This window comes from Diachasmimorpha longicaudata, chromosome 13 (genome assembly GCF_034640455.1).
Source record: "Diachasmimorpha longicaudata isolate KC_UGA_2023 chromosome 13, iyDiaLong2, whole genome shotgun sequence".
NCBI classification, from domain to species: Eukaryota; Metazoa; Arthropoda; class Insecta; order Hymenoptera; family Braconidae; genus Diachasmimorpha; species Diachasmimorpha longicaudata.
The window spans coordinates 5,242,541-5,257,762 of NC_087237.1; the positions used below are offsets into that span (position 1 = coordinate 5,242,541).

Consider the following 15,222-nt stretch of genomic DNA (forward strand, 5'->3'; position numbering starts at 1 on the left):
GGGTACATAAATATCCTAAATTCAATTTTTCAATATATTTTTTTTTTTCACAAATGAACATCCAGAGGCGGTATTCACAGCTTTTGTGGTACAAAATTGTCGCTTTATTTGATCAATGCCTGGAAATTTCATGGAGTTTTATATTTTTCATTGGAGTGCATAAACACAAGATATTTGAGCACTCATGTAAATCCATTCCATTCACGGACCTCTCATTGTTTGTACAAAATACACCATACATATATCCAATCCCCTTTTCATCCATATTCGATAGTAAAAATATATACTCACATAGGCATTCATTAGTGCATTCAAAATGAACGAAAAGACCGACAATTCAATGGTCATTCACTGCTTACCTTTTCGGGTTTACAATGTGCTTTTCTTCCCAATCTCCGAAATAGGTACAATCTACGTTGTGGATGAGTTGGATTACGAGCTAAAGAAACAGTATGAACTAACAGTACGTGCTACAGACAGTGTATCGGGTGTTTACGCCGAAGTACTTGTCAGTATTCTCGTTCAGGATGTCAACGATTGCCCACCAGAGTTTACACAAGACTCGTATAACATATCAGTCTCGGAGGCAGCACCTTTTGGCACTTCAATTCTCACTGTCAGCACGAGAGACAACGACACTGGTAATAAGTCTATAAAAATACCTAATGTCTGAACAATAAATTTTCTATCGATTCTGAAATAATCCTTCGTAGTTGATAAATGTGGTTTTTTAGACGCGTGAAATCTGAATATTTGTTTTTCCCGTATCCTTGAAATGTCGATTATTTTTTATCATCAATTCCAACCGATTTCAAACCCAACCGAGAGATCATTTACCCATGAAATTAAATTCCCCCTTAATTTCTAATTACAGGCATCAATCAGGAGGTCGTTTATGCGATACAAAACGATACATTAAACAGCAACGATCTATTCCACATTGATCCAAAGGAGGGTGTACTCCTCCTAAAGAGATCACTCGACCATGAAACTCATGATTCTCATCACTTCACGGTAATTGCAACAGACCGTGGCATTCCCCCCCTCTCAAGCACTGCACATGTCTGGATCACTGTCATCGACATGAACGACAATCCCCCAAAATTCGAGCAGCCGTCGTACACGTGTTCACTGTCAGAGGATGCTGAACGCGGTCAATTTGTGACAGTTGTGACAGCAAGTGATCCAGATTTTGTCGATGAGAAGTTAACGTACACTATTGTTGGTGGCAATGAACAACAGACTTACAGTATTGATCAGACAACGGGAATCATAACGTTGATCAATATGCAGAACTTTGGTGATCAGAAATTGACAATGCTGAATGTATCGGTAACTGATGGCGTTTACACGAGTTTTACACGCGTTAAAATTGAAATACTACCAGCTAACAGGCACAATCCCAAATTTGCAAATCCTCTGATTGAGATCACAGTTATGGAAAATCAATTACCAGGAAGATTAGTTACCACTGTCCTCGCCACAGACGAAGATTTTGGCGATTATGGCCACGTGGTTTACTCAATTCCCTCAGCGATGATGCGCGATATATTCGACATTAATCGAGTTACGGGGGAGATTATGACGAAGAAGAAGTTGGATAGAGAGACAAAAAAATTCTACGAAATTCCAGTCATGGCGACTGACGACGGGGGACGATCAGGATTCGTCATTGTTAGAGTCAAAGTAGGGGATGAGAATGACAATCCTCCCGTATTTTTGCTCCGCGAGTACAAGACATCTGTACACAGCAATGTATCGAAAAATGTACCATTCGCCAAGGTGAAGGCACAGGATGTCGACGACGAGGAGTCGGCGAAGATCGAGTACTCGATTTACGAGCCCCAGAATTCAGAGATGAAGAAACTATTCGGAGTCGATCCAGACACAGGAGCTGTTTTTCTCCTGAAGAATGCAGCACCTCTGGAGAATCAATTGTTTGAATTTTTCATTCGTGCAACGGACAAGGGTATTAAGCCCCACCATGCAGACGTTCCCTTCAGTGTCTACGTAATGAGCCCTGTGGATGTACCACCTCTGTTCGAATGGAAGGAGGACAAGTTTTTTATATCCGAGGCATCACCGATAGGCACACCAATAACTCGTCTCAAAACATTGACAAATAATACCGTAAACTACAGAATTCTATCCGGTGATGATCAGACTCAGGAATTTGCCATAAACAAACAGGGACAAATAACACTGGTTAGAAATCTAGATCGAGAGCTGAAGGATAATCACTTGATTGCTGTACTAGCGGAAACCGATTCGAGTCCACCATTAACAGCCCTAGCGGAAATATCTCTCCAAGTGCTCGACGAGAACGATCATGCACCGAAGTTTGAGAGCAATCCTTACACAGTTACTCTTGCTGAAAACATCGAGGAAGGAACGTCAATTATCAAAGTCATAGCGCACGACGAGGATTTGGGAAATAATGGTGAAGTGAGGTACTCATTTGGCACTGACATCGGTGAATTGGCAAATGTATTTACAGTGGATGCTTACACCGGATGGATATCGACACTCGTACAACTCGACAAAGAAAAACAACCAGAATTTAAATTTCAGGTTGTTGCCACGGACAACGGTAATCCAAAACACTTTGCCAGAACATCGGTGCACGTCAAGTTGAAGGATTATAATGACAATTCACCGGCATTTGTGAATGATAGGTACGAGGCAACAGTCAAGGAAGATGCACTTCCTGGTACTGTTGTGGTTAAACTAGTGACGGTTGACAAAGATATTGATCTGTCCACGCCCGTTGAGTTTTACATCACCGGAGGAGATCCCCGATCTCAGTTTCAAGTGAGGGCAACTGGCGAAGTTTATGTGGCTAAGGCATTGGACAGAGAGACAATTGATAGATACGAATTGAGTGTTATTGGTACTGATGGAAAATTTGTATTCGATACCAAAGTTATAGTCCAAGTACTGGACGTTAATGACAATCCTCCGTATTGTCTGAGATACAGATACCGAGAAATTCTATCGGAGGGATCCCATCCGGGTACTTATGTACTGACTGTTCTTGCCACCGATTATGATGACGAGTCTAATGCAAAACTTCGGTTCTATCTGACAGACGACAACAATGGCAATCACAACGATAAATTCTCACTGGATAAGGACACTGGAGTACTCAAGACAATTGGACAATTGGATAGAGAGAGTCAGTCCAAATATTCCCTCACGGCACACGTACAGGACCGTGATAAATCCTACTGGGAGTGTTCATCGCAATTGGAAATTATTATCTCCGATCTCAATGATAATGCACCGCGATTCACAATGTCTTCCTACAGTACAGCACTTCCTGAGGACGTTAAAGTTGGTACACTCGTTACTAAAGTACACGCCACCGACGACGATATCGGTATCAATCGTAAAGTTAGGTATGAATTTGTGGATTCAGCGAATGGACACTTCTTGATCACGTCGGACAGTGGTATTGTGACACTGGCTAAACCCCTGGACAGAGAGACCAAAGAGATGTACAATTTAACAGTTAAAGCACTGGATCAGGGAACACCTCAGTTGTTCAGTACCGCAATATTAATTGTTAATGTTCAGGATATAAACGACAATCCCCCTGAGTTTGTTACCAAATTGTATTTCGCTAGTGTTCCTGAAATCGATCAAGTTGGCACTGAAGTGGCGCGAGTTATGGCTGTGTCGAAGGATACTGGTGTTAACGCCATGGTTTACTACTCAATAGTGGGCGGTAACGAGCATAAAAAGTTTCATATTGACAATAACACTGGTATTATATCCATTGCTGAGCAACTGGATTACGAGAGAGCTCGTGATTATTTTCTAACAATACAGGCGATTGATGGTGGCATACCACCACTTAGAAACTACGCAACAGTCAATATTACCGTGACTGATTGCAACGACAATGCACCAAATTTTAATCAACTGTCGTATCGTTCTGCGGTGAGAGAAGACGCCAAAGTTGGGGATGAAGTTACAAGAGTATCTGCCCACGATCTGGATAGCAATGAAAATGGTAATATCTCATATTCCATTGAACGGGGAGATCGGTTGAAACAATTTAAAATAGACAAACGCACGGGAATTATAACGGTCTCTGGTGAATTGGATCGTGAAGCAATATCTGGTTATGATCTAGAGGTGCATGCCAGAGACGGTGGTCAGCCTACACTTGAAACATCAGTCATCGTTAATATCGAAATAACTGATGCTAATGACAATCCACCATTGTTCAGTGAACTAAATTACACAGCTGTTGTGCAAGAGGATAAAAAATTAGGTCATACTATTCTTAAATTTGTGGTTACTGATGCTGATATTGCCCCCAATGGTGAACCATATACGTTTGATTTTCGCTCGGGGAATGAGGGTGACGCCTTCAGACTCGAGCAGGATGGAACTCTAAGGACAGCTATGAAATTTAATAGCCGAGTCAAGGATCGATATTTACTGCACATAAGGGTATTTGATAATGGCAGTCAGCCGTTGTACTCCGACGCATGGGTTTTAGTGAAGATAATCGAAGAGTCGCAATATCCACCGGTAATAATACCCCTCGATATCATGATAAATTCATACATTGATCAGTATCCCGGTGGTGTTATCGGACGAGTACATGCCAGTGATAGAGATCAATATGACACGCTTCATTACAGTTTAATTCCATCAGCCAGCAACGCCGATCTCTTCCAGATTGACAAGGAAGATGGAACACTGAGAGCATCACCAATGCCCGATGTCGGCGAGTATCGTATCAATGTCAGTGTTTCGGATGGTAAATTTCATTCCCACGCAATCGTCAAAGTAGACGTCGAACTCATCTCCCAGGAGATGCTCGACAATTCGGTGATTATAAGATTCCGCGACGTCAGCCCGGAGGATTTTATATTCAGTCATCGAAAGGGTTTCCTCCGGACCGTTAGGCATGCCATGAATTGCCGTCTCAAGGACATTGTTATCATTGGGGTGCAGGCCTCCACGGACGACAACGTAAATGTGATAAAGTCCCGAACGGTGCGTCAGGTCATTCACAATGATCTCGACCTACTCTTCGCTGTACGTAAATCAAATCCACTGCTCGGTGGGCCCGGTTACTACACCTCCGAGAGCGTACGCGAGGCTCTTAATCAGCATGTTGAGGAGCTCGAGTCGACGAAACTTGTGGTAGAGGAAATAGTGAGATTCAAGTGTAACAAGGGCCAGTGTATTTACGGCGAGTGTCACGAGAGGATAGTACTCGATCAGGGCGAGATAACACCGATATCCAGTGAGATTATGAGCTTTGTATCACCCAAACACAAACACAAAATCGAGTGCACATGCAAGGAGGGTTATGCTGGTGATCATTGTCAGATTGTTGTTAATGAGTGCGCACGTGATCCGTGTCAATCCTTCAAAGTTTGCACTCCCGATTCATCCGCCGTGGGTTATTCCTGCCTCTGTCCCGAGGGCTTTGCAGGGCCTACCTGCGACATCGATATGTCCAAGTGTCACGACGAGTCGTGTTATGTACCGAGAAATCCGATATCCTTCGGTGGCAAGAGTTATGCACGTTATAAAATCGATAAAGCCCAGATAAGACAGACAATTGAGGATCGTTTGAGCCTATCCCTGAGGGTGAGAACTGTCCAGCCAACTGGTAATCTCATGTATGCCTCGGGGAAGATCGATTACAATATCTTGGAGATTGTCAATGGAGCTGCACAGTATAAATTTGATTTGGGCAGTGGTGAGGGACTCGTGAGAGTCACCAGTGTTTTCATCAGTGATGGACAGTGGCATGAGATACAACTGGAGCGTGAAAGTAATTCGGCCCGACTCACTGTCGATGGTAAACACGTTGCCCATGGCTCGGCTCCTGGTATCAATGACATTCTGAATTTACAATCTGACGATTTGTATCTTGGTGCTGAGGTACGCAAGCATCCATCAATTCTGGGCTTTGAGGATGTTCAGAGGGGCTTTGTTGGATGTATGGATGACGTAAAGATATCAAAAGTACCAGTGCCCATGCACATGAGTGGAGCAAGCAGTGTTGCTGTACTCAAACGTTTTGCCAACGTTGAATTCAATTGTGATACTGCTACGATACTCATTCCACCTGGAATATGTGGCTCACAGCCCTGTCAGAATGGTGGAACCTGTAGAGAGACGGATGGTGACACATATGAATGCCAGTGTCACGGTAGATTCACGGGTTTAGCTTGTGAAATCGATACTGATCCGTGTGCATCATCGCCTTGTCTATATGGTGGACGATGTAAGCCACTGCCGGAAGGTGGTGATTACTCGTGTGATTGTGTTGGGCCGAGTTTGTCTGGTAAACGATGTGAATTTGGTAGATACTGCAGTCCAAATCCATGTATTCATGGGGGAATATGTGAGGAGGGTAACAGTGGGCCTATTTGCAAGTGTCAAGCATTCACTGGCGAAAGATGTGAGACCGATATCGATGAGTGTGAGAATAATCCGTGCAGCAGTGGTGGTATTTGTGTCAATGAGATTGGAAGTTACAGGTGTATATGTCCCCCTAATATGACAGGAATAAATTGCCTGAGTCCTGTTTTCTCCACATCAAGTATCTCGGAGCACTTTAACATCACCAGGGAACAGCTGATGTGGATTGGAATTGCCCTCGTTGCCAATATCTTTCTCATCATCATCGTCTTCATCACGTACAGGAAAATCCGGAATAAGAGGAGCAGAGCGAGGGCTAATAACATCAATAATGAGACGAGAAAACAGATTGTCTTGAATTCAGCGAGAACTAACGATCACGAGTTCAAGCGAAGCTCCAAATTGAGCAATTTGGAGGTCATACAGGTGATTATATGAATTTTAAATCATCATTGTGTGTCTAGAATTGTTTCGAGCATGTAATATCATCCATAATCATTGTCGCAGGATGCAGCTCGAGTCGTTTTAGTTGCAAATTATTCTTTGCTTTTTGTCGATTTATATTTTTCATCATTTTTCACAGACAATTTCTCTTCATTTCTTCAGTTTTTACTCTCTGATGATGGAGTTTGTGTGATTTGGTTTTTTGTTTCTAATATTTTTACAGAGAGAACCTCCCCAATGCCCTCCCCGACCCGCATCCTATACCCCAAGCTCCAACAACGAGCCAACGGCATACAGCAATTCAGCAGCAGTCGCTCTCAATAATCTCGATACACTGCGTAGTTATGGGAGCGCTGGGGATGAGTTAGAAAATTTTCCCCCCGATTATTTGAGAAATCTCAATCGAAGTACCCCAGTGCCCAATCCAACCCTTACACTAGCTAATCCAGTGGGTGGAAATGCAACTGGAGGTGATACGGATAGCCTTCACAAGCCATCTTGGCAGGAACAGATGCAGCTTGCATCGTTTATCACCGATACAGCTAAAATTAAAAATGGTAAGTAGAGTGATACATGAAAAAAAAATGTGATGAATAAACAATAATACGAGAGAAATTATACAAATGTACTAATCAACATTCTAGATTAATTTTTCACGAATACGCGGCTTCTTATTATACTTTTTTAATTTTGCTTGCGGCATGCATCGATCGTAGCTTTTCATTTCACTTTCATTTCATTCTGAAGAAATGTCATTCGTTCATCTCGCAGTATTATCTCAAGACAATTTTTTCAACATTTTATTCTCCATCTGAGATTATTCATTAAGTCTTATGTGCCTGGGTGTGGCAACAAGTACATTATTAACAATTAGGTGTGTCGTGTGTGTACTAACAGACCTGAAACGAGCGAGCCCAGTGGTACCAGAGCTGACCACTGGAGGACTTCTACTAAATTCAACACGACGGATACCTCACGGAGGTGGCACTTCAGTAGCTTCCCTATCGTCTGTTGAGGATGATCCTCGTATTGTCGGTGGTAAGTGGACCAAATGCAGAATGAAAACGTTTGGAAAATAAATGATCAACGGGGGAGATGAGTAGAAGGGCTTTTGTACTATTGCGCACATCGGTCGCTTTGCCTGTCGTTATCCAATGGATTCTGTGATTTTTTTTCTATCACTGTCTACTCAACTGTGCAATCTTTCTCTCTTTTTTTCTGTATATGCTGGCATGATTTTTGAGTGTTGGTGTACAGTTGGTCTGTTCAATTCGTTCTAGGGTATCACTGGGACTGCTCAGACTGGGTCAGGCCGAGTCAGAATCCTCTTCCTAATATCACAGAGGTACCTGGCAGCGAAGTTCCAGACTCGTCGAGCTTCCACAGCAATGAGAGTAACGAGTCCAATACTCATCAGCTACCGTCGAGTGAGTTGAGAAAAAAATAATACGAAAAAAATAAATAATTATTGATCTTTGTCGTCAAGCCTCATTGCCGACTGTATAATTTTTTTAATCGGTTTTTTTCCAAGGGAAATAAACCCTTCGACTGAATCATTATCTTATTCTTCCACCAGTGCATGGTCCAGTAGATCCAACCCGTGACATCTCAACTCTCAACGAAGACCAAGAATCAGAATACATCGGCGATTCAGAATGCGGTACAGAATTTTCCGAGCACTATAACTGCCCCGAAACACAACGACTTAATCCACTGGACAGTGGTGGTGAGGGTGAATACAAATACAAGGACACAGAGAGCTACCTCAGGCATCCAAACTCGTATCTACCACATTACAATATACACACGGACACGGAGAACGAGATTAATCCGCTCAATGGCCGCCTTAGTACACTGGAATCTGACGAGGAAGAAGACGACGTAGTGCCTTACGGTTTTCCAAGCATAAGACGTAACAGATGTAAAGGCGATGAGACAGACGAGATGGGCTCTGTCATAACAACACTCGAGGAGAGAAATTCACTGCTCGGTGGTACGAGTAACAGCGATCTGTCCACAAATCTCTGTGAAATTGATGACTCAGAGTATGAGATTAATGAGCAGAAGAGCAATGGACGTATCTGGTTATCAGGTAATGGTGTTACACAAACATCTGTGTGACAATTGCTAGTGTTTCATAGAAATATTCATAACACTATTGATTACATCGTGATGATGAAAATTTTTTCATCAGAGATTGTATTCGTCAATATGCAATTTTGTAAATATCAAATTTGATAATGACTGTAGGGTAGATTTATTATTGCTGGGCAGCTACTTCATGAGAGACTGAATTATTGAAACGACTCAATATACTGCCGATTAAACTCCCAAATTCATTTTTAACATTAATATTTTTTTCATGAAAACTGCGTGAGTTATTTTCCATGAGTGAGGAGGTACCGACACGTACTTAAACACGATAAAAATTTTGTTTATTCGGCTGTCGATGTGGAATCATTCGTTATTCAAAGGAAAAAAAATTCCATAGACCAATGACTATTGTTTAGTGTAACTATTGGTAATTTATTATTCTCTAGTTATTTTTCTGTTTTGGTGGATAACAAATTCAATGCAACGTGAATGGCAATTCCAATGGGGCGGGAAATTAGTACGAATATGGTGACTTTAATTGTATTTTTGCTAACAATTAACTTGACTTTATTTTCGATTGTGTGTAAATGAACCGATGGACTACTTAAACTATTACCAATAACAGAGTGAATAATTGGATTATTTATAGTGTAGTTATGCTTATAACTTGAATATATAATGAGAAAAATAATATGAGAGATGTGAGGAAAAAAACGCACCCGTTCTGTGCGATTGAACACGAGTTGATAGTTTGAAAGATATAAATAATGAGAGTAAATAAAAATATTTTTACTGTGATGATAATAATGTTTATACGATTATTGAAGAGGAAACTGAATATAACTTGTATCATAATAGTAATCGTAAAGCGTTAAGGTATTGCAAGGTTTTATATATTATAATAAAAAGGGCAAAAATCTAAATATCATGAAGCATCTAATAATTACACTATTACTGTCAAATTGACAATGAGTTCCTTCCAATATCAATTTTTTAATCATTACCCTTTACTAGCTGCCAGTGATATATTCATTATTGTTACATTATCGACCACGTTACTTCGAAAAAGAAAATCATTTATTAATGTACTTGTTCGATAAGACTGCATTGCAATCATTCTCTTAATTTTTCACATTTTTTATATCACTGCACCATCTGATGAATGAACGAACAAATGTCAACGTTGAACTGCCAATATTTTAAATGCCATAAAATAATGAGTTAAACACTGACTCCGTAGGCTACAATTTTTCTAATGCCCTTTTTTTATCGAAATATCGTTTTGCATAAGAGTAGGTGTAATTATTTCCCTAGGGGCAGCTTTAATTTCCTTCTCTCGAAGAGAGAATTCATGCGGTTTCAGACAGATATTTTTATTAACAATATTTTATGTTTCTACTTGATAGAAAAATCCGCTGAGAAGTAATGAATCTACCGGGTGGCAAGGGGAGGGAATGAGGGGTTGCATAATTGTGAAAACCGCATTAACATTAATCATAACAATGAGCAGGGTGAATTTTTATGTTGACCAATGTAGAGATGAGGTGAAATATGGTGTAGAGATGTTAATAGTCCGATGGTAAATGAGTAAAGTGCATGACCGTGCCTCTCTAACTGATTTTGCAGAGTGACACAGCAATTGTGGATGCAATTGAAACTCTAGATAATTTATTCTATATTAGAATGTGGCGAGGTGGGTGACAAGAAAAGAGAGAGAGTTGTATAGTTCTTATTTAACTGAGAAAATTATTGTATCAACGAGTCTGTCTGAACTGTGGAAAAATTCAGTGCCCAGTTGTGCGGTCAGATTTAATGAGAATAACATAAATTATTGTCAGAACGTGTTCGAGGATTATTATTTTGAGTGATTATATTGTGACGAATTGTTAAAAGAGAAAAAGTCTTCAGAATCATCTCACTTCCGAGGTATGAGTGAATGTGCCTCATATTCATTAATGAAAGAGTCGATGCTGTGCATTCTCGCTGTTTTCCAATGGTTTTGACAAATCATATAATCCCTGTTTCATGAATCACAACTTTTTTTATCGCATCGACTTGATCTATCATCTCATGGAATGTATTTATCATAAAGTCATTAGATTATGAACATGAATGGCAACAAAAATGGGTACAACTACTGAATACTCCTATTAATCATTCCGAGATAGACCTGAACATAGGATACATATCGATATTGAAAAATAATGAGAATGGAGATGAGGAATGTCAGTGAAGTTTCATTGTTTATTAAGGCTCTAAATTAATTTGTACAATATCAGACTATTGTAATAAACAAAGTGAATCTTGCCTATAGTGGGTGTTTTATTGATGGACTAAAGGTATTTAATGTTCCCCTGAACAATCAGAGAATTACGCATTTTTAATTTTTTTAAATTTCATATTCTAAAGTCGATTTTTCCGTTTTTCGCGTTTTTCTCGGCTCCTGGGCCTCCTAGAGCAAAACGGGCCCGGATTTGGGATCATACCGTTTCTCCTCCCCCCGCATGCTTGCCTTCCCTTCGCATGGTAAAGCAAATAAGGCATTGCCCGGAGAACGAGGTAATGCCTTACCGACAGGCACCTTCACCATCGTAGTTCATGCGCCACCGCTACTAACTTTTGCGGTGACCGCTCCATAGGCGTAGCAATCCCCTATACTCTTTGTCACTACTGCAAATGTTCTCAAGTGATATTCTATCAAGAAATTAATTAATAAAATTAACTGCATTGTTATTTAATTTTCAAAAAAGAATGAAATTCCCGCGTAAACTCCGTTTCCTAATTCGTCCAATCGGACCGCGTCTCTCCCCGCAGTCGTCCGCCATCTTGCCACGCCGCTTCGTGGAAACGCGACTCTAAATCAGGGAATAACGCCCGCAACTAAATGTTGCGTGAAACTGTTATTATTACGTAATTCCAAAAAAACAAAGTACAAAGTACTTCCCCATAATTCACCCCCCAATCGTTCATTATCACCTCACCAGTTGGAATCGCCCAAAAACAAAGATAACTCAGTCGTTTCCAATCGACAATGGAAATCGGCGTGATTACACCGAAGGTTATGCCGAACTAGCCAGAACACCGTAAAAGTCCACGACAATTGCCTCTCCCCTAGGTTGAAAAAAAAACGACGCTATGTGAAGCCCTGCAGATGCTTCTCCCCCAATCAATGAGTAAACTCCAGTGTCACAGCGAGAAAACTGCAAAATCATTGAAACCCCAAGGACAATATCAAGGTTAAAATTCTCCAAAATTCAATCAAACGTTTTGCCGGGCTACAGTGAAGCCCCCCCATCCCCCTTCTCGACTTCCGCCGGAACATAACCAAGTCCATAACACCCATTTGTGATTTGTCAGTGTGTGCAGTGGTAAATGATCACGTGATCGAAGTGATCGACTTCATCGCGTTCAGTGGCCACGAGGTTTTCTGTGGGTTGAAACATTTGATAAAAAAAAAATTGTGTGTATCTACGGTGATTTAATAGTCGTGGGTGTTTTTACAAAACAGTGTATTCACCTTCAATAATTGAATTATTGTACATTAGTGTGAAAAATGCCATCGAGCAATCCATTGCCACCAAAAGAGAATGCATTGTTTAAGCGAATTTTGGTGAGTAACCAAGCCAATGAAAATACATGTTTTTACACATCGCCCCACTCTCTCCAACACCATTGAAAAAATCCCGGTGTTCGGGGCATATTTGTGAAGGTCTAATGATGAAGCACTTCTATGGCTACAGATACAAAATAACATTTATGATTATTAATTTATTTGCAGAATAGTTCATCAAACTTTGAGAGAGAGAGATGCTTTTCAATTCTTAACCTAAATCATTAGCCTTCATACGTGAATCTTAATTCAATGATTGATGCTTGAGGTTTGAACACTGGGTTATCACCTTCAGACTGTTGTTGTGATGATTTTACATGGTTGTTTACTTTATTAGTAACTATGAAGCCCTATTTTCAGTACAAGAAGTGAATTAGGGGAAAAAATTGCCCTAAATCTTGTAGGAACTATTCTCGCCCTATATAACCTAGCTTCGGCATCCCGAAGTCTCCCACGAACTTTATTCCACGTCATGAATGATTATTCATGATGAATAACCAACTGAAATGCTCAACGAAGTGAGATTGAACATTTCGTTGAAGAAACAAATGAAAAATTGATGGTTGACTTGTAATTTTCTCGGGATTGACATAATTTCTACCCCTAACCTCTTAATTCCCATTTCTGAAGTATAAAAATACTGATTAATCGAGAATTTCAATTACAGAGATGCTACGAGCACAAACAGTACAAAAATGGGTTGAAATTTGCAAAGCAGATTCTGTCAAATCCAAAATTCGCAGAGCATGGGGAGACCCTGGCGATGAAGGGACTCACCCTCAATTGCTTAGGTAGAAAAGAGGAGGCTTATGATCATGTACGCAGGGGCTTGAGAAATGACCTACAGTCACACGTTTGTTGGCACGTCTACGGATTGCTACAGAGATCCGATAAGAAATACGATGAGGCCATCAAGTGTTATCGTAATGCACTCAAGTGGGATAAGGATAATTTACAGATCCTGAGGGATTTGTCGTTGCTTCAAATACAAATGAGGGATCTTGATGGTTATAAGGTAATTTTACATGTGTTTCAAAATATTTATTGATTGAAAAATAACTGGAATAAATATTGAACATAGTTTTACAAGTCGAGATTTTTCTGAGTTAGTGAAAAAATGGAACAATCAAACAAAAATTAGAAAAACAACTTCATCATAAATTCCAGGACACTAGATACCAGTTATTTATGCTCCGACCGACCCAGAGAGCCTCGTGGATCGGCTTCGCAATATCATATCACCTCCTGAAGGATTACGAGACAGCCTTGAAGATCCTGGACACGTTCCGTGACTCCCCAATGATCTGCTACGACTACGAGCACAGTGAGCTCCTACTGTACCAAAACCTGGTGATCCAGGAGTCAGGTGACAGTGAAGCTGCTCTCAAGCATTTGGACAAATACAGCGATCAAATATGTGACAAAATCACTGTAAAGGAGACGTACGGAAAACTCCGTCTGGAGCTAGCCCAGTACGCTGAGGCTGTCCAGGTGTACAAGGATCTTCTGACGATAAATCCGGAGAATACGAGTTACTATGCTAAACTGGCTGAAGCCGAGCAGCACGAGAAGCCCGAGGATACCCTCGAGATGCTCCAAAGATACGAAGAACTGTTTCCACGTGCACTAGCACCAAGAAGACTGCAATTAAACTACGCGAGTGGTGAACAATTCAAGAAATTAGTCGATCAATATTTACGAAGGAGTTTGCACAAAGGTGTACCACCACTGTTTGTCAATTTACGATCACTGTACACGGATCAGCAAAAAGTTGATACAATACAGTCACTCCTGCAGGAGTACAAAGCAGCATTGAACAAACATGGACACTTCAGTGACGCCGAGGAGGACAATCCACGTGAACCGGCATCAGCATTACTGTGGACATATTACTATCTTGCACAGCATTATGATTACCTGGGTGATCATGAGAAAGCACTCTATGACATTGATGCTGCATTGTCACATACACCCACTCTCATTGAACTTTTTGTTACCAAAGGACGCATTTACAAACACGCTGGCAATGTACAGGATGCATACAAGTGGCTTGATGAGGCTCAGGAGCTCGACACTGCCGATCGGTATATCAATTCCAAGTGTGCCAAGTACATGCTGCGTGCTAATTTAATTAAGGAGGCCGAGGAAACGTGTGGGAAATTTACCCGAGAGGGGGTACCACCTATGGAGAATCTTAATGAAATGCAGTGCATGTGGATACAGACTGAGGCTGCCAATGCTTATCAGAGATTGGGAAAGTATGGAGATGCCTTGAAAAAATGCCATGAAGTTGACAGAGTAAGTTCTTTCATTTTCCTTTGAAATTCAAACTATTTTATTATTTTTTTTAATGTCTAATTAATTAATATATTAATTCCTTTGAAACTGAGATATATTATTTTTCTAAATTTTTATTTTGCAGCATTTTTCGGAGATAATCGAAGATCAATTTGACTTCCACACGTACTGCATGAGGAAAATGACACTTCGCTCGTACATTGGCCTTCTGAGGTTAGAGGATGTACTTCGTTCACATCCATTCTACTTCAAAGCTGCCAAATGTGCAATAGACGTTTACCTCCGACTCCACGACAATCCTCTGCCCGACCCCACGCAGATCCAGGAAATCGACACCGGTGAGTAATTCAATTATTTCGTTATTTCCCCGAAGAGTTCGA

At 40.7% G+C, this 15,222-nt stretch overlaps 2 protein-coding genes across 7 annotated transcripts in view; both read left to right on the forward strand.

Annotated features, from left to right (window-relative positions):
• Positions 1 to 11,245, forward strand: part of Kug (kugelei) — a 158,065-nt gene extending 146,820 nt beyond the window's left edge. For 3 of the 5 annotated variants that reach the window (XM_064132427.1, XM_064132428.1, XM_064132429.1), the window contains 6 exons: positions 405 to 641; positions 875 to 6,822; positions 7,064 to 7,397; positions 7,738 to 7,878; positions 8,121 to 8,267; positions 8,417 to 11,245. In XM_064132427.1, coding sequence (XP_063988497.1) covers positions 405 to 641; positions 875 to 6,822; positions 7,064 to 7,397; positions 7,738 to 7,878; positions 8,121 to 8,267; positions 8,417 to 8,961 — 7,352 coding nt within the window. In that variant the 3' untranslated portion in view covers positions 8,962 to 11,245. Of the gene's footprint in view, positions 1 to 404; positions 642 to 874; positions 6,823 to 7,063; positions 7,398 to 7,737; positions 7,879 to 8,120; positions 8,268 to 8,416 lie in introns of those variants that run through there. The other 2 variants (XM_064132431.1, XM_064132432.1) reach the window with 2 other exon arrangements.
• Positions 11,246 to 11,797: 552 nt separating this feature from the next.
• Positions 11,798 to 15,222, forward strand: part of LOC135168359 (N-alpha-acetyltransferase 15, NatA auxiliary subunit) — a 34,999-nt gene continuing 31,574 nt past the window's right edge. The window contains exons 1-5 of one of the 2 annotated variants that reach the window (XM_064132436.1): positions 11,798 to 12,544; positions 12,713 to 12,864; positions 13,212 to 13,559; positions 13,712 to 14,842; positions 14,967 to 15,180. In XM_064132436.1, coding sequence (XP_063988506.1) covers positions 12,862 to 12,864; positions 13,212 to 13,559; positions 13,712 to 14,842; positions 14,967 to 15,180 — 1,696 coding nt within the window. In that variant the 5' untranslated portion in view covers positions 11,798 to 12,544; positions 12,713 to 12,861. The remainder of the gene's footprint in view (positions 12,545 to 12,712; positions 12,865 to 13,211; positions 13,560 to 13,711; positions 14,843 to 14,966; positions 15,181 to 15,222) is intronic. The other variant, XM_064132435.1, reaches the window with a different exon arrangement.